Raw genomic sequence first — 25,139 nt, forward strand, 5'->3', positions numbered from 1 at the left:
ATATAGGTTTTGGACTTGTTTTAAAACTCCAAAATATATCCATATTGATAGCAATTGAACTCACTGAACTCAGTTGTGTTTGAGAGAGAGAGAACTAGAGAAGAAGAGAGAGAAGCAAAATATGACTTATTTTATTTTTATATAGCAGGTTCATGTGCTCAAAATGCTTCTAGATGTAATAAGTAGGTTAAATGCTGTACATATGTAACATTGTATCGCTCTCTTTGAAAATATGACAACAGCAGTAGCTCCACCCTAATAAATAGCAAACATGTTCAGTTGCCAAACGTTCTACAACGTTGCAGATAGAAACCATGAATAGACCCGATGTGATTCCTTATTCCACATGTCAGAGAAGCATGTTTGCGCTACATAGGATTTCTATCTGAACGTTCCAAAACGTTGCGTCCTACTGAACGCGCCCCAGTCTCCGCCCAGCTCTGCGCGCACCCCCTTACAGCGTTACGCATTCCTTTTGCAAAATCCACTGGGAAATAGGCCTAGACCATTCCATCCTTCGTGATATTTTGGGATCCTCATTATATTGTAACACCAGAACATTTACAGACGACATACAGATATATATATTTTTTAATGCAAATTCATTTATTTCGGAAGAGGGGGCCTTACTCTTTAATTTGTATATGATTTTTGGGTTTCTCCACCCCCTCTCTTCATTGGAATGGTTGTTCCTTCACACTGCCTACTGTGCCATGTTGGATGGATGTAACGTTATCGATGTTGCAGCTGGAGTTACGAATGAAAGTTTAGATTTTGCCCTCTGCAAGATTGGGGTTCCACGGATTCTTCGAGGACCCTGGGGCATGGTGACGGTATTCAACAACCGGGATCCAAAAATATTTCATTTCTCAGGCCTCTAGCTACCTTAGAAACAACGTAATAAGACGATGCAGTTGCAGGCCATGGCGACCAAAGGCTGCACGAATTGTATGTAATATTCAAGAGTAAAACAGTTAACTTTGTTTATCTGGAAATTATTTGGGAACATGAATAGCCATCCTCCGCAACGCCGGGTTGGAAATATTGGCTCCATACTCCTCACCCCGCAAGAGAACGAATGCCTCTTCAACTACCTGGGCAGGAAATGCATTGTAAGTTGTCTTGTTTACGACCACACTAAGCTCTCAAGTGCAATTTATCTACCTGTAACTTTGCGAAAATAATGTGTAAGGCTATTTGCAAAATGTTAGTGTACTGTTATGTAGGCTAATGTTAGGCAATAGCCTGGCTGCAGGCCGATAAGACGCATAACAGCTCAGCAGCTTTTCCCATGGCTTTGCTGAAACGATGCAGGGAAGAGTATGGGAAAGCAGAGATGTTTGCCTGTCAAAGGGATTTGTTGTCAAGAAATTGGCTTGGAAATGTGAACATTTGCCCCTGGCGTATTCGTTTACCCCGGCCTGAAAACAAATGCAAACGCCACTATTATAATTCAGTGCATACCCCATTATTAATAAACATTAGCCGATACAATGTTGACCTAATGTTGCACGCGACTCTGTGTGTTTATAAATTGACTGCACTGCTGCTAATGTATTAAGTGCTGCCTACTGACGCACTGCAGAATGGAATTTCTGCACTTCACTATTTTGTTTTAGTTTGACAGCCATTGCAACTTCCCGAGGGAAGACATTAGCCTGTGTGTTTGCACAATAGGGAATATGGTCAGAACTATCCCAATAATGGACTAAAAGAGCCTAACGTTAATCCTTATAGTCCAAGGACCCTGTTCTGTTTAGAGGTGAATTGGCTCTGGCAGCCAAAACAACCAACTCCATCTAAACGAGAATCTATTCCCAATTGCGTTACGGTTCTAGAAACATAAAGCCCTCTACTTTCATATCATATCAAAACAAATGCAAAATATACTCTGTTTTAACAGTTGCAGCTGACAGTATTTTTCAGTGAAAACACGTTTGTGGTGTCCATCTTTCGTTTACACACAGTTGTTCAGATATGCACATAGCTAATTAGCAAAGGTATTTCTCTGTCTTCCATCTGTTTTCCGTAAACAAGCTCTGTAACATGGAAATATGTCCGGTTGGGAACCCTAACCTTATAACGTTGTGTAGTCATTTGACATTTTTTTTTAAATCCCTTGCTGATATGAAAAATATACTGAACAAGAATATAAACGCAACAATTTCAGATATTTTACTGCGATACAGTTCATATAAGGAAATCAGTCAATTTAAATATATTCATTAGGCCCTAATCTATGGATTTCAAATGACTGGGCAGTGGTGCAGCCATGGGTGGGCCTGGGAGGGCATAGGCCCACCCACTTGGCAGTCAGACACGGCCAATCAGAATTCGTTTTTTTCCATAAAGGGCTTTATTACAGACAGAAATACTCTTCAGCACCTCCCCACAGACGATCCCAAAAGGGAAACGGGCAGCATAATGCTCTGGCAACAGCTCTGGTGGACATTTCTGCAGTCAGCATGCCAATTGCAAGCGCCCTCAATACTTGAGACATCTGTGGCATTGTGTTGTGTGACAATTGCACATTTTAAAATTGCCTTTTATTGTCCCCAGAACAAGGTGCACCTGTGTAATGATCATGTTTGATCAGCTTCTTGATATGTCACACCTGTCAGGTGGATGGATTCTTAGCATAGGATAAATTCTCACTAACAGGGATATAAACAAATTTATGCACAACATTTGAGAGAAATAAGCTTTTTGCATGGAACATTTCTGGGGTTCTTTTATTTCAACACTTTACATGTTGCATTTATGTTTTTGTTCAGTGTATATTCCTTTCCAATATGGTACCTTAAGCGTTTTAACTTTCAGAAAGATCTTCAGGGCTCTTAACAAAATTCCTCTGGCCAGAAGATACTATCATCAACAGGCGCTAAATGAAGTTAGCTTCTGGAATGGGTTAGGTCAGAACATACATCTTTTCCCAATGCTGAAGGCTAATAAGGTATTTGTGAAAGTCAGATCAGTCTATTCTTGAGAAGCTGCATTAGATGAACAAAAGTGTCAAATGACAAGCCAGTGGAAAGACTACAATAGTCTACAGTACCCTGTCCAGATAAATAACGTTATATTAGGAGCAACACCATATGCCAAAGTCAAAGCTGAGTGTCTAGTAAGACAGCCATAGTTCGATGTGTGTTCTTTCTATCCCCTTAACCTTTTTCCTACCATGGGATTTGGGAACATTTAGACTTAGCCTATGGTCTGGCCAGTGACCTTTCCTGTGTTATGAGGTGTGAGTATGGGGTGAGAAGTGCTTCCTCGTTTTCTCTCTCTCATACCTGAAATAATAAATCATAGACAAGGAAGAGGAAGCTAGCCGGAGTGGTATTTCCTCTTCCTTGTGGTCTCCTTGGTGATTGGCATAGGTCGCTCTCTGTGTCCATGGTGACAGAAAACCAAGCTTTGGTTTGTGTGGCTACTGGCTATGTCTATCATTCTCTATCAGGTCTGCTTAGGCTGTCTGATTTGCAAACCTTGTACTATATGCTCCCGGGGCATCTAATCAGTGTTTCTTGTTCGTGGATGTGTTCCTCTTCCTCTATACTGTCATAACTTATTGGCCCCTGGAGTCATTCCACTAGTACGGCTTGTTAACAACGGGGCCCATGTAACAAGTTGTAGAATATAGTCAGTCAGTTTCGTGTAGAAAAAAAGTAATGTGCAATCCAACACCACTTTTGAATCACATTTTATTAACATTGTGTCACTATAGGGTGTTTTACTTTGCTGTAAGTACCGCTCACACACTCCCATTGTGATGATGTCCTCAGACCCTGTGCACAGCGGTGGTCCAGGTGTATGGGGCAGACAGGAGCTCGTCCTGGGTGAAGAGGTGCTGCGGAGTGGCCTGTCTGATCAAGGATAACCCTCTGAGGTCCTACTTCATCAGGGTCTTTGACATCAAGGTGAGTGAGTGCATTAGAAGGAGGATGGTTGAAGTTAGCCTAGCCTCACTAGCTTAATACCTTTCCTGAGGAAATCCCTCTCTGTGCTGCCAATATAGGAATTTCAGTGACTGTTATTTCTCTCTTGTCAGGAAGGGAAAACCATGTTTGAACAGGAGCTCTACAATAACTTCTCAATCAACAGCTCGAGGTCCTATTTCATTTCGTTTTCAGGAGATGTAAGTATACTATCTCCGCTTGAAAGCTCGTGGACCCAACATAGACAGTGTCTTTAAAAAAATGACTGATCTCTCTTTCCTCTCTCTATCTCCAGAACTGCCAGGTAGGCCTGAACTTCGCTAGCGAGGAAGAGGCCAAGCGATTTAGAGCCGCACTGAAAGACCTACTCGGCAGACGGCAACGTAAAACGGGTAACTACAGTGGCCCCGCAGGCTCAGTCTACACGCCTTCTGCTTTCTCATCACCTCAACCTTTGACCCTCTGGACAGGGAGTGAAGAAAGCTCAAATTTATCTCACTGCTCTACTACTAACAACCCCACAGGGCCCAATCCCAAATCATCCCATCATTTTGCCTTAGATGCATCTTGTAACTCCTCGAGGGGTTCATTTGGGGTCAGCAAGGGTCTAGGAATGGGTTTGGAATTGAGCCTTGCGTCAATTTTTTTGCTGGTTGCTGTTGGAAAGTCAGTGGTATGTCTGTCTAGTCAAAACAGCAGAGGGTCTCCGTGTTAAAAGCTGTGATGGTGTTCCTTTCTGGCTTCCCTCCATCTCTCTCTGTTCCTCTCTGCTTGCCAGCCTTTGACGTGTGCTGCTCTTGCTGTGAGGAGTGAGTTTCCAAAGACGTGGGGCTGGGAAAGGGGCTACTGTAATGGTATGTTAGGGACAGCTAGTTTCATTCTCTACTGTTTTTCCACAACAATTTTTTTCTTGTGTTTGCATCTGTTCTGGAATTTATCCGCCGGCCAGGATCTGACTGGTCAGAGAACTGTCATTCTCTCCAGCCTGCAGTGGCTACCTTTCCAGACTTCCATCCTATTTCAGTCTGTCCATCTGACTCTCATAAACTAACTCTGAATGCTTTCCAAACACTTTGCTTCTCCTTTCACACTTCCATATACACTCTCTATCGCTCTGATAGCTGTGGCTTTTGCCATCTGAATTGGCTGAGAAATTATAATTGTGCCCGTTTTGTTTTGCAGAGAAAAGACGTGACCCTGCAAATGGTATGTTGTCCATTCTTTGAATTGTACCGATTTTTATAGTCCAAATGTTGATCTTCAACATGTTGTAGTGGGACACAATCCTTTGTTATTTTACGTTACAAAAGCAAAAGTCTCCTATAATCCGTCACGCAAAATCGAATGTACAGTAGTATGCATGTACACACACACACCCCTTTGCGATATGGCATGATAAGACGGGTCAGTTATTGTAAAGAAATAGGCTAAATCAAATTCGTATGAGTACACATGCACTCACTCCGAGTATGACTTTGTTGACATTGTAATGTTTAGCCCTACCATTGGGCTTTAGGGTTAATCTGTGCAGCATGAGGCCCTCTGTGTGCCATGTGTAAACCATATGGGTCTCTCAGTGCGTGTCCAACTGCCAACTCTCTCTCTTTAAATCAGCCTTCTCACAGATACTTGTACACCTTAAATTTCATTTACTAATCACAGTCTATTGCATAGAATTTGATATTTGAATGCAAATGGACCCAGATGTAGGGATCCTGTAGAAGGACTATTCTCCATGGTGGAAGGATATTGTTTGGGATATGTCAGTCCCATTATTGATTGTGAAACTAACAAGGGGACATATTTTCCCTAGATTCGCTCTTTGCTTTGGGAGTTATTTCCATTTTTGCTTCCCTCTCCTCCTTCAATATGTTCATTTTGTTTTCCTTGTCATAATTCACTGTCATGTTGGCAGTGTGTGCTTTGGGAAAGGAAGCACTTTAATATTTATTGATATTGAATGATTACATTTATGAGATTTCTGAAGCCTAAAATGGACAGGAGGACAACCGTTAGCTTGGTCTGTCAATCATTGATTTACGTACAGCCAAACAGCTACATCTGAATGGTACCACTGCATGGATTCTTTGCAAGTTCTCCTTTGAAAGCTCCCAATGAAGTGGAAAGATGAGGGTAAACGTGTCTCAAGGCAAGGGAGCTTTCAAAGTCATGCTTGCATGTCCTCGTCGATAGCTGAGACTTCTAACATTTCTAGGGAATCCAGGGATTTGGTTGGGATTAGCTGTGGATTACTGATTATGTCAGATCCAACTGCATTTTGTGGAGATTAACATGGACTCAAGGAGTGCGCTCAAATGCCTGGACTGGGGAGGTTTGACCACAGCCATGTATTGAGGGTTTCTGGATTCCAGAAGACTGTGTTAGCCCACTGATCTGAAGCCTAACCTAGGTATCAGCCAAGGTTATTCATCATGCAAGACTAGTTAACAGACCTAGCTCCGTTACAGTTTCAATCAGAAGGCGTTATTATCAAGTTCCTAGACATAATCCATAGCAGCCATGTTGGTGCCTCCTGGGTAATATTGACCAATAACTGTCCAAGAAATTAGCTGAATTTTAAACGAAGCACTAGGTGTTCATCATGAATGGATGAATTGAATTGTCCAAGGCAGCAACATGGCTCCCAGCTCAGAAGTTGACCAAAACTGTCTTTGTGTGACTCTGGGTTTGACCTAACTGATGTCACATAAGTTACAACAAACACACACAAACACACACACACCGGGAGGAAAAACACTGGTTTTCAACCAGATTGATTCTGTCAACGTTTCTTTAGTCTTTCAATTCTTTAATCTGTGAAAGACTGCTGTGCTATTCACTGGTGCAGCCACAGGTAGTTTGAGAGCCTCGAGAGTCTCGCTGGTCAGTTAAATAAAAAATCCATCAAATGAGTCCATTGGTCTTCCCAACGCTGTATCATCTGGATGGAACAAGGATGTTATGCACCAACCTCTTTATCAAGTCTGTCTTTATCAGAGTCATGGGACAGTGAGTTGAAGTTGGAAGAGTGGTTGGGTCTGCTTGGGTGTCCAGTGCTGCTCGAGGATGGGTTTTATATGCCGTTGTCCTTTTGAGGAAGAGTGTGTGGTGCTAAAAGAACTGAGGACTAAGAGCTGGCTGAGAGAGGTGTTTAACGGTAGGGTTGTTGTCATGCAGATCCCATTTCAATTCTAGTGAATAAAGAAATGAATGCACATGATTGACATAATGATGTAATAATTTTTTGGCATAAATGTAAAATCTTTCGCTAATCTGAATTAGAATTTAAATGGAATGTATGCTGACTGTTTTTTGGAGCCCTGTGACACGCTGGTGTTAGGGTTCTAGATATTCACAAAGGTCCTGGCATAGGTGTAGAGGACAGTTAGTGCCCTATGTTAGTTGTCTTTACACTAACTTGAAATAGTTCTAAATACATCAAAAGACTGGTGTTTAATTGTGTGTGGTCCTGCATTGTCAGCTGTGAGATTGACCTGGCCTGAACTGTTGATGGGTTTTAGAGACTACCATAGTCACAAAACAGACCAAGTTATACAGTAAGCTTTTTACGGCCAGTCAAGTATGCAAATTAATGTTACCCTCGGGTCTCTTATGAATAATTTAAAAGGGCTGTATAATTGGACCTGTCTGTATTACAACTTGTTGGGTATGCTAAGAAATGAAAGAATGACCTTTTAGATTGGCTCCCACTCATTTTGTGAGAGCTTCCCAGCACTGGTTCTGAGCTTCCCAGCACTGGTTCTGAGCTTCCCAGCACTGGTTCTGAGCTTCTAGTTCTAACAGTTTCTCCCTTTCCTCCTTCTCTCCCTCCTCTCCCTCCTACTAAAGGCCCAGCTCTCCCTATGGCCACAGTGGACATCAAGAACCCGGAGATCAACAATGTGCGCTTCCACAACTCCCACCATCATCAACACCACCAGCAGCAGCCTCAGCCACACCACGTCAACAACATGCTGCACAGCAGCTTCAGCAAGAAGGAGAAGAAAGTCAAGGGCAAGAGGAAGAAGCTCACCAAGGCTGACATAGGCACCCCCAGCAACTTCCAGTGAGTGGACCACCCTTCTGTCTGAGAGATGTAGCGCAGCAGGAGTTTTCCTGTATGTATGTTATGTTCTGTGAAGTTGTTGCGTAACGTATTGAGCTCGTCACTCACGTTTGAGGGTGTGCTTCATTGTGTCTTGTGAACCTCTTCAATGGCTCAATTGTGTTTGTGTGCATTCAGAACTGCACCCGTGCATGTGTGCGTGCACAAGCCAGTGGGTTTACATGAGGGTTTGTCGTGTTGGACGTGTTTGTTGCTGCATGTGTAATGCGCAGCTGCACACGTGAACCGGCTTGCGTGTGGGTACACGTGTATGTATGTGCTCATCCCTGTCTGTCCTGTGTGTCTGTCTCTCTTCAGGCACATCGGCCATGTGGGCTGGGACCCAAACACAGGCTTCGATGTGAGTACCACACACACACACACACACACACACCCTTCATGGGCACACAATGGTGACCTGTGTGGCCGACCCATGATTGACCCACACAATGGCCTCTGTTGGATACAGCGCATACTTCTCATACAGTCAATGCTGTCATACAAGCCCCTCTTGCAACCCCGAATATTCCAGAAAATCTGTTGTCACTGTTTTGGGAAGCTTCAAAAATGTTACGTGGTTTTGCCAATATTAGCCAGATGAGTTATTGTTATGTCTATCATTGTCATGCTATTCAAACAACTGTCAGAGAAGTTGGCTTAAGCACATACAGTACAGGTCTAGGACCAGGCTAAATAATAATAATAATGCTTTATTACATTTGTAAATCGCTTTTCATTTGACAGAATAATCCCAAAGTGCATAAAATAGAAAAACCAAATAGAAAGAAAAATGGACACAACTAGACAGGACAACTGACACAGAACCCAGCTGACACTACAACTGACACACAGAACCCAGCGGACACTACAACGGACAACTGACACACAGAACCCAGCTGACACTACAACTGACACACAGAACCCAGCTGACACTACAACTGACACACAGAACCCAACTGACACTACAATGGACAACTGACACACAGAACCCAACTGACACTACAATGGACAACTGACACCAAAGAACCCAGCTGACACTAGAAGGGACAACTGACACCAAAGAACCCAGCTGACACCACAAGGGACATCTGACACCAAAGAACCCAGCTGACACCACAAGGGACAGCTGACACCAAGGATCACATCTATGAACAGAAAGCCTTCCTAAAGAGAATGGTCTTTAGCCCTGTTTTTTAAAGGAGCCCAGAGTCTGTGGTGACTTCAGGTGGTCTGGAAGGGCATTCGAGAGTCTGTGGTGACTTCAGGTGGTCTGGGAGGGCATTCGAGAGTCTGTGGTGACTTCAGGTGGTCTGGGAGGGCATTCCAGAGTCTGTGGTGACTTCAGGTGGTCTGGGAGGGCATTCCAGAGTCTGTGGTGACTTCAGGTGTCTGGGAGGGCATTCCAGAGTCTGTGGTGACTTCAGGTGGTCTGGGAGGGCATTCCAGAGTCTGTGGTGACTTCAGGTGGTCTGGGAGGGCATTCCAGAGTCTGTGGTGACTTCAGGTGGTCTGGGAGGGCATTCCAGAGTCTGTGGTGACTTCGGGTGGTCTGGGAGGGCATTCCAGAGTCTGTGGTGACTTCAGGTGGTCTGGGAGGGCATTCCAGAGTCTGTGGTGACTTCAGGTGGTCTGGGAGGGCATTCTGGAGGCGGTCAAGCAAAAAGCCCGATTCCCCCAAGGAGCGGAGCTTAGTCCTGGGGGCGTGGAGGAGCAGGCTATCGCTTGTCCTGAGGGTGCGGGTGGGGTTATGGAGGGTGAGCAGTTCTTTGAGATAAGAAGGGGCATTTCCATGAAAACACTGGAAAGTCAGCAGAAGGGTTTTGAATTCAATCCGGAGTGAGACAGAGGAAGACATCTAAAACACAGTCTGAATCTGCAGTCAGTGATACATGTCACTAAGAACCAAGTGGACCAGAGAGTTTGTTAATGGAGAGAATACAGTCTGTTTTAATGACAGTAATGAGCATGACTGATTGAACCCCATTCCCTTGGGCTTAATTGCATGTCTATTTACTTGACTAATCATGCATACAGAAGTATCACGCACACTCTTTCGTGCCGAAGCAAAGAAGACTAGCTGCAGAGATCACTATTACCCAATTATGATTGAACAAACAAAAAGTAGTCAGTTAAAGGCCATGTGTTGTTGTGTGCACAATCTGGTGCAATACCCGTGTTCATCCAGAAGATGGCAGAATGGCACTTAGATTGACAAAATAATTAGATTCTTGTCCGAGGTATTTTACGTTTTATTACTTAAATGGAATTGGCATTGCATTTTTGTGTTTGGCAGGCCATGGTTGTATGTAGAGCATCATTTTTTGCCATTTTCAAAACATTACAGATTCCATCCGCTCAGGATAAAATGCCAAGAGAAACAAATATGTTGGTTTTGAATTGTCCTGACCCGGTCTTTCACTATCTCTATTTCTCTGCCCCAGTTGAATAACCTGGACCCGGAGCTAAAGAACCTGTTTGACATGTGTGGCATCTCAGAGGCCCAGCTGAAGGACAAGGAGACCTCCAAGGTCATCTATGACTTCATCGAAAAGAAAGGAGGGGTGGAGGCCGTCAAGAACGAGCTCCGTAGGCAAGGTGAGTTCACTGGAATCATCCTCAGTTCCTTGTATCTCAAGCAATGATGTATATAAACCCTGGAGATCTGATGCTATGTATTGGCCATTGAAAAGCCAGTCGGCCATATTGGCACTCTGCATTAGGTGCAGTCCTCCATTTGAATGAATAATTCTACAGTATTTCAATTAAATGTTTCAAGGATAAAATTACATGTATTTTGTTTTTGTAGTGTGGACAGTAACATTAGTAATCTTACAAATATTTTCCTTAAAGTATATATATTTTTTAATGTTTGTCACATATCATTTAAAAGTATGCATTATGGTGTCTGTAATAGAATAAATGTGGCACAAAGTAATGTAGACATTAATACATGCAATGCTATCCACCTGAGTTAAAGCAGTTCTGCATGCGACAATGTGCCAAAATTCCTCCACAGTGATGTGAGAGACTGATCAACAACTACAAGAAGCATTTGGTTGCAGTCATTGCATATAAAGGTGGCACAACCAGTTATTGTGTGTAAGGGGGAAATTACTTTTTCACACAGGGGAATTGGGTGTTACATAACTTTTGTTAATTAGCAATGAGGCAATGACATGCTGTATGTTTAAGAGATGCACAGGCTACATTTAAATATGCATTACTATATTATTTTTCATTAGGCCTACATTTACATTGAAGTATTATTTTCAGTTGTCACTATGACAATGAACACACCCTGAAAGCACTGAATGGTCTGAACCAGTATCTGTGGGTTGGAGACCTCATGAATGGTCTTGTTACCACCCTGTTAATAGTGGCGTACAGTAGGATGCTTTGAACAGTTGATTGACAGGTGTAGGCCTGGAGAAGGATACACTTTCTTCTAGTGTGGATGCTCACCAACGTTTTATAGTTTTTTGGCTTTGTTGGATGGCCCGGGCCTCAACTCTGACACAACACAACTAACGTTATTATCACAACAGAACTAGCCTACTAGTAGGTCTAGATAATGTTAGCGAACTTGAATGAAATAAGTATAAAATTACACTTATACATTTTATACTTGTTTACTTGACTTTTATTCTCTATAAATTGACTCTCAATTAATTTACTCTGGCAAGTTTGCCACCGGTGCTCTACAGTAGGGAAGTAAAGCAGAAGCAGCAACGTAAAAAAAAAAAAAAAAAATGCGGTAGGTAGCTTCCAATAATTTTTTACAATTGTGGGGAGTGTGAAGATGGAGGCACGGTGGCTTCAACACAGTGCCCCCTATCAGTCATCTAGTGTATAGATATCAATCATTTATCTCAAGTATCAAGGATTCCACCCACTGTAAATGTGATGAACTTCCTTGTAACTCTGAAGTTAATGAAGTCAATGGTGAGAATGTACTCCACTGGTAATGAGATGTTGAATGCCAGACGGGGCTTATTCATGTGGTCTTTTCCCAGGGCCGCCCAGGTGGTGTGGTGGGTAACTATCGGTGTGCTTCCATAGTGGTGGTTGGTGTGTTTCTGCCTCAGGTGTTGACTGTGTGAACTTTGACCTGCACAACTGGATAAAGCTGACCGCTGTTTGGTTTGTCTGAATTTAAAATGAACAGAATCGAAAGGCTAAAATGTTGCCAGAAGTGAATTTCTGAGCTCAATGGTTGCCAAGTTGCTGTGCTGTCGTGGGGGGTTGGCTGTGGAGTGATTTTTAACAGAGTATCTGGATGACAGGGTTTGAATTGCGCATTAACTCTTGGGGGATAACCTATAATTGGGAACAACATTTTTGGGGATTCATGCACAAGTTATTTTCAGTGCTTATGAAGTGAGAGAGCCCTGATTTTGTAATGGGATCATTCAGAACTCTCGTTCTCCCCAGTAATTCAAACCCCTGCTGAATGGGATATTGTGACTGTCAAACTGATCTCTCTCTCTCTCTTTCCCTCTCTCTCTCCTTTTCCATCTTTCTCTCTCTCCTTTTCCATCTTTTTTTGTCCTACCAAGCCCCACCACCTCCTCCCTCTCGGGGTGGCCCACCTCCTCCTCCCCCACCCCACAGCTCGGGCCCAGCTCCTCCCCCACCACCACCACCACCCCCATCGCGAGGTGGCCGGGGTGCCCCGCCACCACCTCCACCCTCTCGGGCCCCCACCTCTGCCCCTCCCCCCCCTCCCCCCTCCAGGCCTGGTGCCCTAGGAGCCCCCCCTCCTCCCCCGCCCCCCAACAGAGGGGGCCACGGCCACCACCACTACCAGCCACCGCCTCCACCCTCACACGCCCCCCAGGCCCCACCGCCACCTCCCCCACCAGCAGCACCACCCTCCAGTGGCGGGGGAGCCCCTCCTCCTCCACCTCCTCCACCACCACCCCCACCTGGACCCCCGCCCCCTCCAGAGCTGGACGGTGGTGTGGAGTCGCCCCACTCACCCCCGGGCTCGGGGGGTAAGTCGGCCTTGCTAGAGCAGATCCGTGGGGGCACCCAGCTGAAGAAGGTGGAGCCACCGGCCTCCAAGCCACCAGCCACCACCGTAGGGCGCGATGCGCTGCTCGACCAGATACGGCAGGGCATCCAGCTAAAAAACGTAAGTGCCACTGTCTGCCTGTCTGTGTTTGAGTGTATTTCCATGTTTGTTTGTGTGTGTGATTAACTGTGTTTGCGTGTCTCAGGTACCAGACGGCCCAGAATCGGGCTCCCCTACACCGGCCCCCTCGGCAGGCATCGTGGGGGCACTTATGGAAGTCATGCAGAAGAGGAGCAAAGCCATCCACTCCTCAGGTAGGTTCCAACTGGCAGGTTTATTTATTTCACCTTTATTTATCCAGATGAGTCAATTGAGAACCAGTTCTCATTTACATTAACAACCTGGCCAGGAGGCATTGCAACAGTGAACAGGACAACGCACAATACCACTCAAAATAAAACACTATACAGAGTACAAATTCATGAATTATAAACCGAGTGGTTCGAACCCTGAATGCTGAAAGCTGTGGTATATCAGACCGTATACCACGAGTATGACACAATTATTTTTACTGTCCTAATTAGCAATAAGGCACCTCAGGGGTTTATGGTGTATGGCCAATATACCATGGCTAAGGGCTGTGTCCAGGCACTCCGCGTTGTGACGTGCGTAAGAACAGCGCTAAGCCGTGGTATGTTGGCGAAATACCACACCTCCTCAGGTATTATTGCTTAAATATACAGCAATGACGAATGTTCACAGTGAGTTAGAGCAGAAAAGTCCAAGGCAACACAGCCGACTGTGTGATGGAAGTGATTCGGTTAACAGTTAACCTGCTTGATGAATAACCTTGCCTGAGACCTGAAGCCTTACGTTGACTCCCTGAGCTAATGCCTCGACTTTAGCTCAGAGGGCGAATACAGTCTTGTGCCATGCAGCCATTGGTGAGCAGCTGCAAGTCAAGATGCTGAATTGAAGTACTTGTGTTCTTTGAGAATTCATCTGGATTGTGTTATTACCAGTTGGCCTTAATAATAAAAGATGTAGATCTCTTTATATTTTGTTAACAAGTCTGCTTTGACATTTCCTAGATGAAGATGAGGATGATGACGATGAAGAGGATTTCGAAGATGACGACGAATGGGATGACTAGTAAAGTTTCTCGTCCTCCTCCCCAACACAACTGACACTAAACTGATCCTAAAATCTTCCAAAAACTGACTAAAATTGAGAATGTTCTATGATTTTGCTCTATTTATTGTTGCCTTTTTGCTTTTATTAACCTGTGCAATACCTTGTTCATTTAATCTGTAAAGTGTTGTCACATACCCTCTGTAGAGTATCTCTGGTAACACTTTCCTGCGACTCTGTCATAGAATGCTCACATCACCGTTAAAAGCATGATATACAAATATTATAAGCTGTCACAACTGTTCATGGTAATACGCTGACTTGCTCAGGCTGACCACCACTGCATGTGACGCTGCGAGATTGCTTGTCGTAAGCTAATACAAGGTGTTATAAATCACCAATGACACCTGGTGTCTGTTTAGGAGGGTGCAATGTCACGGAACGTCCAGAGATAGAAACGTATTGTGTAGAATAGATATGATTCTCGGTCCTCAAGAATAGTTCTTATTCACTTACAGTATCAGCTAACATTATATTTCTATCTGCAACGTTCTGAACACTGAGCCCTATGGAATAACACATTGCTGCTATGTCATGGTTATGACAGCCTAAAGACAGCAGGTTCAAGTAGTACGGTATCTGATGGATTAACAGTGTGCAATTCTAGTTAGGATATATTTGTTTGGTGTGTTCTGTTCCCCTGTCCGTAAAGAAAGGGAGATGGAGATATATATATACACACACACACACGTAACAAACGAAAGAGGTCATTGTTGTCGTTATTGTTGTTAATGCAAGATAACACTATTTTCTTACTCTACTTTTCTGTACCTTCGATTTTCTTAATGAGATCCTAGTTTAGCACAGTTATTTTTTCATATGGAGTCCACTTATTAGAATTGTAAGCCCAAATTGACTCGTAAATGTGTTCAATGCTTGTACGTTCAAAGCTGTTATATCTTGGCACAATTTCAAAATTGAATTTACTATAAGAGTAACAGTGCAATGTCATAGTTGTGTTCCAACAATGTGCTAAAGTGATGGGGGAAACAAAGCTTACGATGGGCAGGATCAGTATACAGATGTAGGATCTTAATTTGAGCCAGTTTGCTACAGCAGGAAAATAATCCTGCAGCAACAGGAACTGTGAATTATTATAAATGTTTTAGTTGTATTTTTCACCCCTTTTTTCTCCCCAATTTCGTGGTATCCAATTGTTAGTAGTTACAGTCTTGTCTCATCGCTGCAACTCCCGTACGGCCTCGGGAGAGGTGAAGGTCGAGAGCCATGCGTCCTCCGAAACACAACCCAACCAAGCCGCACTGCTTCTTGACACAATGCCCATCCAACCCGGAAGCCAGCCACACCAATGTGTCATAGGAAACACCATACACCTGGCGACAGTGTCAGCGTGCACTGCGCCCGGCCCGCCACAGGAGTCGCTAGTGCGCGATGAGACAAGGATATCCCTACCAGCCGAACCCTCCCTAATCCGGACGACGCTGGGTCAATTGTGCGCCGCCCCATGGGCCTTCCGGTCGCAGCCGACTGCGACAGAGCCTGGCCTCGCACCCAGAATCTCTAGTGGTACAGCCTTAGACCAATGCGCCACTCGGGAGGCCGGAACTGTGAATTATTATGTAGATTATAATGAATGGACATTTTTCATGAGGGAAAATCAAGTCTGGAAATTAGAAACTTGAGAAGCCTTTTTAAACCTCAAATACACTACAAGTTAAAAATGTCCTACATTGCGGAAAGGTTCTCCAGCAAAAGGATGATCAAATTTAAGATCTACATCTGTATGCTGCCTGCCAGTCATTTAATATTGGAATATATAATATATGCTATTTAGCAGACGCTTTTATCCAAAGTGATTTAGTCACAAGTGCGTACATTTTTTACGTTTGGCTGTCCTGGGAATCAAACCCACTATCCTGGCGTTGCAAGAGCCGTGCTCTACCAAATGAGCTACAGAGGACCGGAGAGGATCATGGAAGCTCTTAAAGTAGCTTTTATTAGAATCCATTTATGATTGACACTACAGAAATGTTCTGCTCATTATGGGTTTACAGAGGTGTCCTGTATTAACTTTCAGAGGGGAAATTATCACTACAAAAAAGTATAACTTATACAAAAATAGACTCATAGGAATCATTTTAGGTTTTGTTTTGTTTCTTTTCTCACTGTATCTGTTACAATAAATATTATTCTCTCCTCCCTGCTGAAATTAGAATATTTTTTATGTTACTAGCTATTAGGTCAGTGTTCATATTCAGCAGATCTAGAAACATCTTCCAGTTTTTCTTGAACTTTTATGGGATGAATCTATAAATGCCTCCATACAAAAGCTAATAAGGAACCAAAATTGGCATTTGCACGAAGCTTCTACAAGGCTTTGGTTTCACTATCCTAAATGCTTTCATGGTGATATTGCTGATAATGATGCCTGTGAAACTCAATTTTACAGTATATACAGAAGTAGCCAAATGGATGCTGTTTGAACCGTATTGCCTGTCTCAATTTATACCATCCTCCACCGAGGTGATTGCTGCATTAAGAAATCGTAATACTGACATCAAACCTTCAAAATAGGTTGGAAAAAGCAATGGAAATACTAAATTGTATACTTAAATAAATGTTAATATTTACAGAGACCTTGTCAAGTGTTCCTTTTTTTACATATTAAATTGAGCCCTATTTCAACTTGTATTTACCTAGTATGTGTTTTAAAGATTTAAGAGGATAACAATGGATCATTTTAGGTACATAATTTGTAGGTAACTTTATGAAACCACGTTCCTTTTGTAGATGACTTCACTAAACTGCATTACTTCGCTTGAGTGAAGTTGTACAGTGAAAATATTCTATTCTATGCATTAGTTCCATTCACCCTGTGGTGCACCTTAGTGATTGGGTCAAAAAATCGATACAGTTACATATTGGGTTACTATTTTTGACAATCGTGATATTAGTTTTGTGCTAGTTGGGTGTACCTGCACAAAACTCCAGTATTTTTCAATCATAGCTTGTTCTCCATCTTCTTTTTAAATGGGGAGACTTTGTTTTCAGGTCTTTTATTTCCACGACTGAAAAAAAGTTATCCTGGCTCTCTCGTCTTTCTGCAGCAGAAATATGGTGAGCAATATGTTTGGAACATCGAATAACAATAAATTCACAGTATCGAATGGCAATACATATAGTGATAATATCATATTGGGAGGCCCCTGGCAATTCCCAGCCCTAGTGCATCTGATATGTCACTTTCATAACATAGTAACACTATAACGCTACTCCTTGGTTGGTCTTTAACTCCATTCCCAGCCCTATGAATCTTGTCTAAATGACCATTTCCACAGTTAACATCTCCATGTATGACTTTTACTGTAATTTTGAAGATATGAGACTACAATAATAAGGGTTCTCTCTGAGACTAGAGGAAAAACGTGTTAGCTTTGAACAGCTGCCAAATTAACTGGAATGAATTGGGAACAGTTCCAAGATACACACGAAGCAGCAAGGCAGGATTAGAGGTGATTCAGTTACAGATAGCACTGTGTTCTAATTTTGTTGCAAGTCATTTCAATCCTGGCGAAGATGGGACAAGGCTTATCTTTTGGATCTTCCATAAGCCTAGATTCAGCCAGTTTGTAGTTAAGATTTCTGTGATGTATGTAGCACATTTTTGCTGTGCCTTTGTAGTGACCCACGTCATTCATTTCTAAGTCTAGTTTTGATTTACACTTGGTTGAGTTGTCAACTAACGGGGATTCAATGTTAAATCAACAAACCATTTCACCATGTCATTAGATTTACGAAATTGCCTTATGTTGATGACTTTTTGTAAATCCAATCCATTTTCCACCTTCATTCAACGTCAACACCTTGATTTTGTGTTGAAATGACGAGGAAACAACATTGATTCAACCAGTTTTTGCCCAGTGGGGATTGACACTGAGCAGCAGGTGTTACAGAAGAAGTGGTAACACTGCACATGAACTTTGACATGAGTCAAAGACCATTGCATTTCTCTCAGGAATGACATAACAGATTTATAACAACTGATGACTGGTTGTGTATTTTCAAATTATTAATATTATAAACTGGGATGATATATAAACCATTTAACAGAACAATTCACTTGCTCTTTTCTCCATCCTCCCCCCCAACCCACTGCCCATCAATCATTCATTGAAATGACCATTGAACAGGAGGAAATCTTACTGATTGTGCCTTTAATCTATATGCAATCAACTCCAGTATAGTTTTTTTCACTAAATGACAGAAAAATATTTACATATCAAACAAAATGTATCCTCAACGCAGGGGTCCCACAAGGGTGCGTGCTCACTCCCTGTTCACCCATGACTGAGTGGCCACGCACGCCTCCAACTCAATCAAGTTTGGAGACACAACAGTAGTAGGACTGATTACCAACAATGACGAGACAGCCTACAGGGAGGAAGTGAGGGCACTGGGAGAGTGGTGCCAGAAAAATAACCTTGCACATCAACAAAACAAAGGAGTTGATTGTGGACTTCAGGAAACAGCAGAGGGAGCACGCCCCTATCCACATCGACAGGACCACAGTGGAGAAGGTGGAAAGCTTCATGTTCCTCGGCGTACACATCACTGATGATCTGAAATGGTACACCCACCACAGACAGTGTGGGGAAGAAGGCGCCTCTTCAACCTCGGGAGACTGAAGAAATTTGGCTTGGCCCCTAAAACTCAAAAACTTTTACAGATGCACAATTGAGAGCATCCTTTCGGCTGTATCATCGCCTGGTACAGCAACTTGCCCTGCCCGCAACCGCAGGGCTCTCCAGAGGGTGGTGGCGGTCTGCCCAACGCATCACCGGGGGCAAACTACCTGCCCTCCAGGACACCTACATCACCCAATGTCACAGGAAGGCCAAAAAGATAATCAAGGACATCAACCACCCGAGCCACGGCCTGTTCACCCCTCTGTCATCCAGAAGGTGAGGTCAGTACAGGTGCATCAAAGCTGGGACAGAGAGACTGAAAAACATCTTATATCTCAAGGCCATCAGACTGTTAAATTGCCATCACTAGCCGGCTTCCACCCAGTTACGCAACCCTGCACCTTAGAGGCTGCTGCCCTATATACATAGACTTGAAATCACTGGCCACTTTAATAATGGAACACTAGTCACTTTAATGATGTTTAAATAATGTTTACATACTGCTTTACTCATCTCATATGTATATACTGTATTCTATTCTACTGCATTTTAGTCAATGCCACTCCGAAATTGCTCGATCTAATATTTATTTATTAATTCCATTCTTTAACTTTTAGATTTGTGTGAATTGTTAGATACTACTGCACTGTTGGAGCTAGGAACACAAGCATTTCGCTATTTCACCTGCAATAATATTTGCTAAATATGTGTATGTGACCAATCAAATTTGATTAGACCTTACCGTGAAATGACCTTACCTTGATTAGACCTTACCGTGATTAGACCTTACCGTGAAATGCTTACTTACAAAACCTTAACCAATAATGCAGTTAAGAAAATATTTACTAAATAAACTAAAGTAAAAAAGAAAAAAAAGAAACACAATAAAATAACAATAATGAGCTTATATACATGGGGTACCGGTATATGTAGGTAGGGGTAAAGTGATTATGTATAGATAATAAACAGCGAGTAGCAGCAGTGTAAAAACAAAAGAGGGGTGCTCTCGATGGTGCAGCTGTAGAACATTTTGAGGATCGTTGACCTATGCCAAATCTTTTCAGTCTCTTATGGGGGGAAACACGTTGTCGCGCCCACTTTATGACTTTCTTGGTGTGTTTAGACCATGATAGTTTGTTGGTGATGTGGAAGCCAAGGAACTTGAAACTCTCAACCCGCTCCAGTACAGCCCTGTCGATGTGAATGGGGGCGTGTATTCGGCCTTCCTTTTCCTGTAGTCCACGATCTTCTCCTTTGTCTTGATCACGTTGACGGAGAGGTTGTTGTCCTGGCACCACACTGCCAGGTCTCTGACAACCTCCCTATAGGCTGTCTCATCGTTGTCGATCAGGCCTACTACCATTGTGTCATCAGCAAACTTAATGATGGTGTTGGAGTCGTGCTTGGCCACGCAGTCCTGGGTGAACAGGGAGTACATGAAGGGACTAAGCACGCACCGCTGAGCGGCCCTCGGGTTGAGGATCAGTGTGGCAGATGTATTGTTGCCTACCCCTACCACCTGGGGGTGGCCCGTCAGGAAGTCTAGGATCCAGTTGCAGAGGGAGGTGTTTAGTCCCAGGGTCCTTAGCTTACTAATGAGCTTTGTGGGCACTATGGTGTTGAACGTTGATCTGTAGTCAATGAACAGCATTCTCACATAGGTGTTCATTTTGTCCAGGTGCGAAAGGGCAGTGTGGCGTGCGATTGAGAGTGCATCATCTGTGGATCTGTTGGGGCGGCATGCAAATTGGAGTGGGTCTAGGGTTTCAAGGAGGATGGTGTTTATGTCAGGCATGACCAGCCTTTCAAAGCACTTCATGGCAACCGACGTGAGGGCTACGGGGTGGTAGTCATTTAGGCAGGTTACGTTCACTTTCTTAGGCACAGAGACTATGGTGGTCTGCTTGAAACATGTAGGTATTACAGACTCGGTCAGGGAGAGGTTGAAAATGTCAGTGAAGACACTTGCCAGTTGGTCCGCGCATGCTCTGAGTACAGGTCCTGGTAATCTGTCTGGCCCCACGGCCTTGTGAATGTTGACCTGCTTAAAGGTCTTCCTCACATCGGCTACGGAGAGCGTGATCACACAGTTGTCCGGAACAGCTGGTGCTCTCATGCCTGCTTCAGTGTTGCTTTTCTCGAAGTGAGCATAAAAGGCATTTAGCCCATCTGGTAGGCTCGCGTCACTGGGCAGCTCGCGGCTGGGTTTCCCTTTGTAGTCCGTAATAGTTTGCAAGCCGTGCCACAACCGACGCGCATAAGAGCCGGTGTAGTAGGATTCAATCTTAGACCTGTATTGACGCTTTGCCTGTTTGATGGTTTTTCTGAGGGAATAGCGCGATTTCTTATAAGCGTTCGGATTAGTGTTCCGCTCCTTAAAAGTGACACCTCTAGCCTTTCGCTCGGTGCGAATGATGCCTGTAATCTATGGCTTTTGTTTGGCATATGAACGTACGGTGACTGTAGGGACAACGTCATCAATGCATTTATTGATGAAGCCGGTGACTGATGTGGTATACTCCTCAATGCCATTGGATGAATCCCGGAACATATTTCAGTCTGTGCTAGCAAAACAGTCCTATCGTGTAGCATCCGCGTTAGCTGACCACTTCCGTATTGAGCGAGTCACTGGTACTTCCTGCTTTCGTTTTTGCTTGTAAGCAGGAATCAGGAGGATAGAATTATGGTCAGATTTTCCAAATTGAGAGTGAGGGAGAGCTTTTGATGTGTCTCTGTGTGTGGAGTAAAGGTGGTCTAGAGTTGTTTTCTTCCTCTGGTTGAACATGTGACATGCTGGTAGAAATTAGGTAAAACGGATTTGAGTGGATAAGTAGATGAATATTTCAGGACCAATGAACCCCGAGAGAGGTACAGGGAGACAGTTGGTGAGAGAAATAGCTTGGCTGGTGTAGTTAAGTCATTAAGTTGTTTGTGAGCAGTATCGATTTTGATGGGGGTCACATTGAGTGTGTAGGAAGATCCACACACCTTACCAGTTATTCATAACAGTTCACAACCCTCTTATCTCACTGCAAATTGTACCCTATTTGAATTAGAATCAGTACCTTTCTTTACTCTTTGGGGTCATGGACTTTTTTATAATTTTATTCTGGTCTAATAATTTTCACATTTTCAACTGACAGCCTCATGGTGATCCATGCTGTAGTTTGTCAAGCCGTGTGCATCAGTGCTCCAATGCATTAGTCTTATCGAGTCGGGTGAAAATATCCAGCTATTTATAACTGCATTAAGTGCGAGGAATTCACAGGTTTACAAAGGCTGTCATCTGTTGATAGCACTGTTTACATTAAGGCTGTTTAATGACTGTTTAATGACTTTTGGAAGAGTGTTTCAAGAAAGTTTCACTCATTTAGAATTCACTTCAGTTAAGAGGTTATTTGCAGCATTGTATCGAAAGGACAACTGAGCTTTGGGGTACACTCCAGTAGGTTTATCCGGTGTAAAAACCAAAGCACACCTTACCCCATGGGCATATGAGTCTGAAGGGTTTGGGTTGGTTTATGCAACATGTTGAAAGTTCCATCTAGCCTATCAGAGGGCAAGATGGAGCTGTTGTTATTTCACCATTATGAATAAGGATCTCGAGAACCTGAGTGGGCGTACTCTGCTGCAATAGCCATTGTAGTCACTCTGTCTTGAACTGCCTCAGCGACCTGGCCTCCATGTTCCAACAACAGCTCCATGACATCAGAGCAGCCCACCTTGCCCGCCTCGTGCGTGGCATTCGACTGCTGCAGTCTTCAGACAGACTTCAAACAGACCTGCTCCTCACAGGCTCCTCTCGTGATCAGGGCTTATGCCATTTCATACAACCCAAATCTAACAGCTGACCGGGAAAATTCACAACAAATGTTGAATAGCAGGGGAATAATATACTAAGAGTCATTCCAACAATGATACTTGTTGTGATGCCAAGGACACAGACTTTATACCAGGGATCATCAACTAGATTCAGCCGCGGGACGATTTTTTTATTGAGAGGATGGTCGGGGGGCTGAAACATAATTACAATTAATTTGTAGACCGCAAATGAACAGGAAGAAGCCCAAACAGATATGTTAGACTAAACATAATAATTTCAAACCTTGCTTACATTTGTATACAATCACGTCTCTCTGTTATGCATGGGAATAGTTGTATTTTATTGTATTTTATTTTTTTTGCTCAGAAAACTTGGGAGACCAAATAAACCCATGCGGAGACACTCCATGGTCAAGTAGCATCTTTATCGTCCACCAGACCAGCCATAGCTGCTAGAGTTAGCAATGTTTCTCGCTCTATTGTCTTCTCCTCCAGGGCCAACTTGAAAGACGCTGTTGGAAACAACACAAGAGATCATGAACCAGTTCCAGTTCCTCATATTAGAGGCACGTCCAAGTCATGTGGTCTATAAATCAGTAAATATCCACGGCCGTAGATTAATTAGATACGCAGTCCATAATGTATGCCGTTTAGCAGATGCTTTTATCCAAAGCCACTTAGTCATGCCTGCATACATTTTACGTAAAGGAGTGCCCCAGCGGGAATCGAAACCCACAATTAGGGTTGTTGCGGTGACTGTATTACTGGCTGTCACGAGTCACGGTAATTAGGCTTCTCCAAGCTCTGATGCTGCTGATGGTCATTAGTAGCCTACCAAACTTGCTAATTGCCTGGTACTCATCACTCTATTGCCCCTCTAATCACTCTGACGTACATGCAAATGTAATCGGAAATCTAATCAAACACTTAATGAGAGCGCATGTTGCCCAACATTTCTATAGGCTATGCAATTGCGCAAGATTAGTGATGGCCTCTACTAAAAAGAGGATCCCATCAGCTTTCTATAAGCTAGGCCTACTAAATTTAATTCTCAACTTTCCTAATATTAAGCACATTGCTTATCTTTACAACAGGAGTATAGCCTAAATGGATGGCATGAAAATGAAGCACAGGAAAAGCTTCCTCCATTCGCTATTTAAGTGCAAAGATGACATTTGTTTTCTGTTTCGAGACAGGTACATAATGGTCCATTCTAAATCAAAACAAATTTCACACATATTTAGTGTATGTAAAGACAAGATTAAATCAAGAATATTCTGATGGGTGATAATTTGCCTGTCACATGTGAATTATATATTATCACTTGTGAATGATGCCCAGCTTGAGGCAAGAAACAATGACTTTTTTGAATCATAGTCACACACCTCATGTAGCCTAGCCCATAGGCCTATATGTTTTGATAAGGTTTGCATCACAACTAAAGTGGCCAAATATCTTCTTAAAATTAAGCACATTAATCTGCTATCTACTTTTCCCTGATGACCAATGCTCGACTGGTGAGCCAGTGTAGTAGCTGTTCAGAGTTGGAGTACAAGGCTAACCACCGCAATGTCTTCTCCCACTACAAGACCATCCTCAGGAGGCTCCGCACGACTGAGTCCCAGATCCACAAGCAGGCCAAGATTACCTACCTGCTGCAGGTGTGTGTGTGTGTAACTGTGGTTTTGTGTATCTTACAGGACCAGCGGTACCTGATAGATGTAGTGTGGGGGGCCAGTCGGCCCTCAGTGCGCAGAGCAACATGCATGACCTGGTGATGGTGAGGTGGAGCCCCTGGAACTGCACCCTGCTCGTCAAGGACAAAGCTCCTGCTCACATCAGTGGAGAACATTGACAATGTAAACGCACACACAGGAACACCAGTTATTTTGAAGGATTTTCTTTTGAGGGTTTAAAATACAGAAGTGCCTCGTTTCTCCAGCAGATGTAACTAAGTAAACAGCACTGATATTAACAACCATATAGAGATAGTATTAGAGTAGCAGAGAGGAGAATACATTCTAGGCTATAATATGTAATGGATTTTGATACCACTAGCTAGATGGGAAAGTCTAAAGTATCATACCCCAGTTGACTAAGGACAGGCCTATGGAGTGGTGTTCATTCGGGAATGTGAAACAAACACACGCAGGCAAAGAAGTACTTATCCCAGATCTCCGTCAAAGCTAAATACCTCCAGGACGTGGACTTGCAGCCGGCCGCCCACGGTAACCTGCTGGTCGCTACGGCGATGTCCAGGTCCCTGACTACCATCCCACAAGCCTCTGGTGATAAGGCCATACAGTGAAGCCCTCATCCTCCCCCTGCCTGTCTCTGTCGGTCTGTCCTTCACTCTCCCGTCTTCCTCCCTCTGCATCAGTCTATCCCTCAATCTTCTCTTCATCTCTCCTGGATGTCAAATAAAA

At 43.5% G+C, this 25,139-nt stretch overlaps 1 protein-coding gene across 2 annotated transcripts; it reads left to right on the top strand.

The window, feature by feature from the left end:
* The first annotated feature begins 478 nt into the window (after positions 1-478).
* On the top strand, positions 479-16,840 carry LOC111971981 (actin nucleation-promoting factor WASL). Of its 2 annotated transcripts, XM_023998786.2 has the most exons (11): positions 479-1,112; positions 3,783-3,917; positions 4,049-4,135; positions 4,231-4,327; positions 5,118-5,141; positions 7,785-8,001; positions 8,359-8,401; positions 10,482-10,635; positions 12,597-13,174; positions 13,260-13,368; positions 14,146-16,840. In XM_023998786.2, the coding sequence occupies exons 1-11, from the start codon at positions 1,008-1,010 to the stop codon at positions 14,205-14,207; spliced, it is 1,611 nt and encodes a 536-aa protein (XP_023854554.1). In that variant the 5' UTR covers positions 479-1,007; the 3' UTR covers positions 14,208-16,840. The 2 variants fall into 2 exon arrangements, with proteins under 2 accessions (XP_023854554.1, XP_023854555.1); XM_023998787.2 differs by lacking the exon at positions 5,118-5,141.
* Positions 16,841-25,139: the final 8,299 nt, after the last annotated feature.

The sequence above is a fragment of the Salvelinus sp. IW2-2015 genome, linkage group LG13, assembly GCF_002910315.2.
Source record: "Salvelinus sp. IW2-2015 linkage group LG13, ASM291031v2, whole genome shotgun sequence".
Lineage (NCBI taxonomy): Eukaryota > Metazoa > Chordata > Actinopteri > Salmoniformes > Salmonidae > Salvelinus > Salvelinus sp. IW2-2015.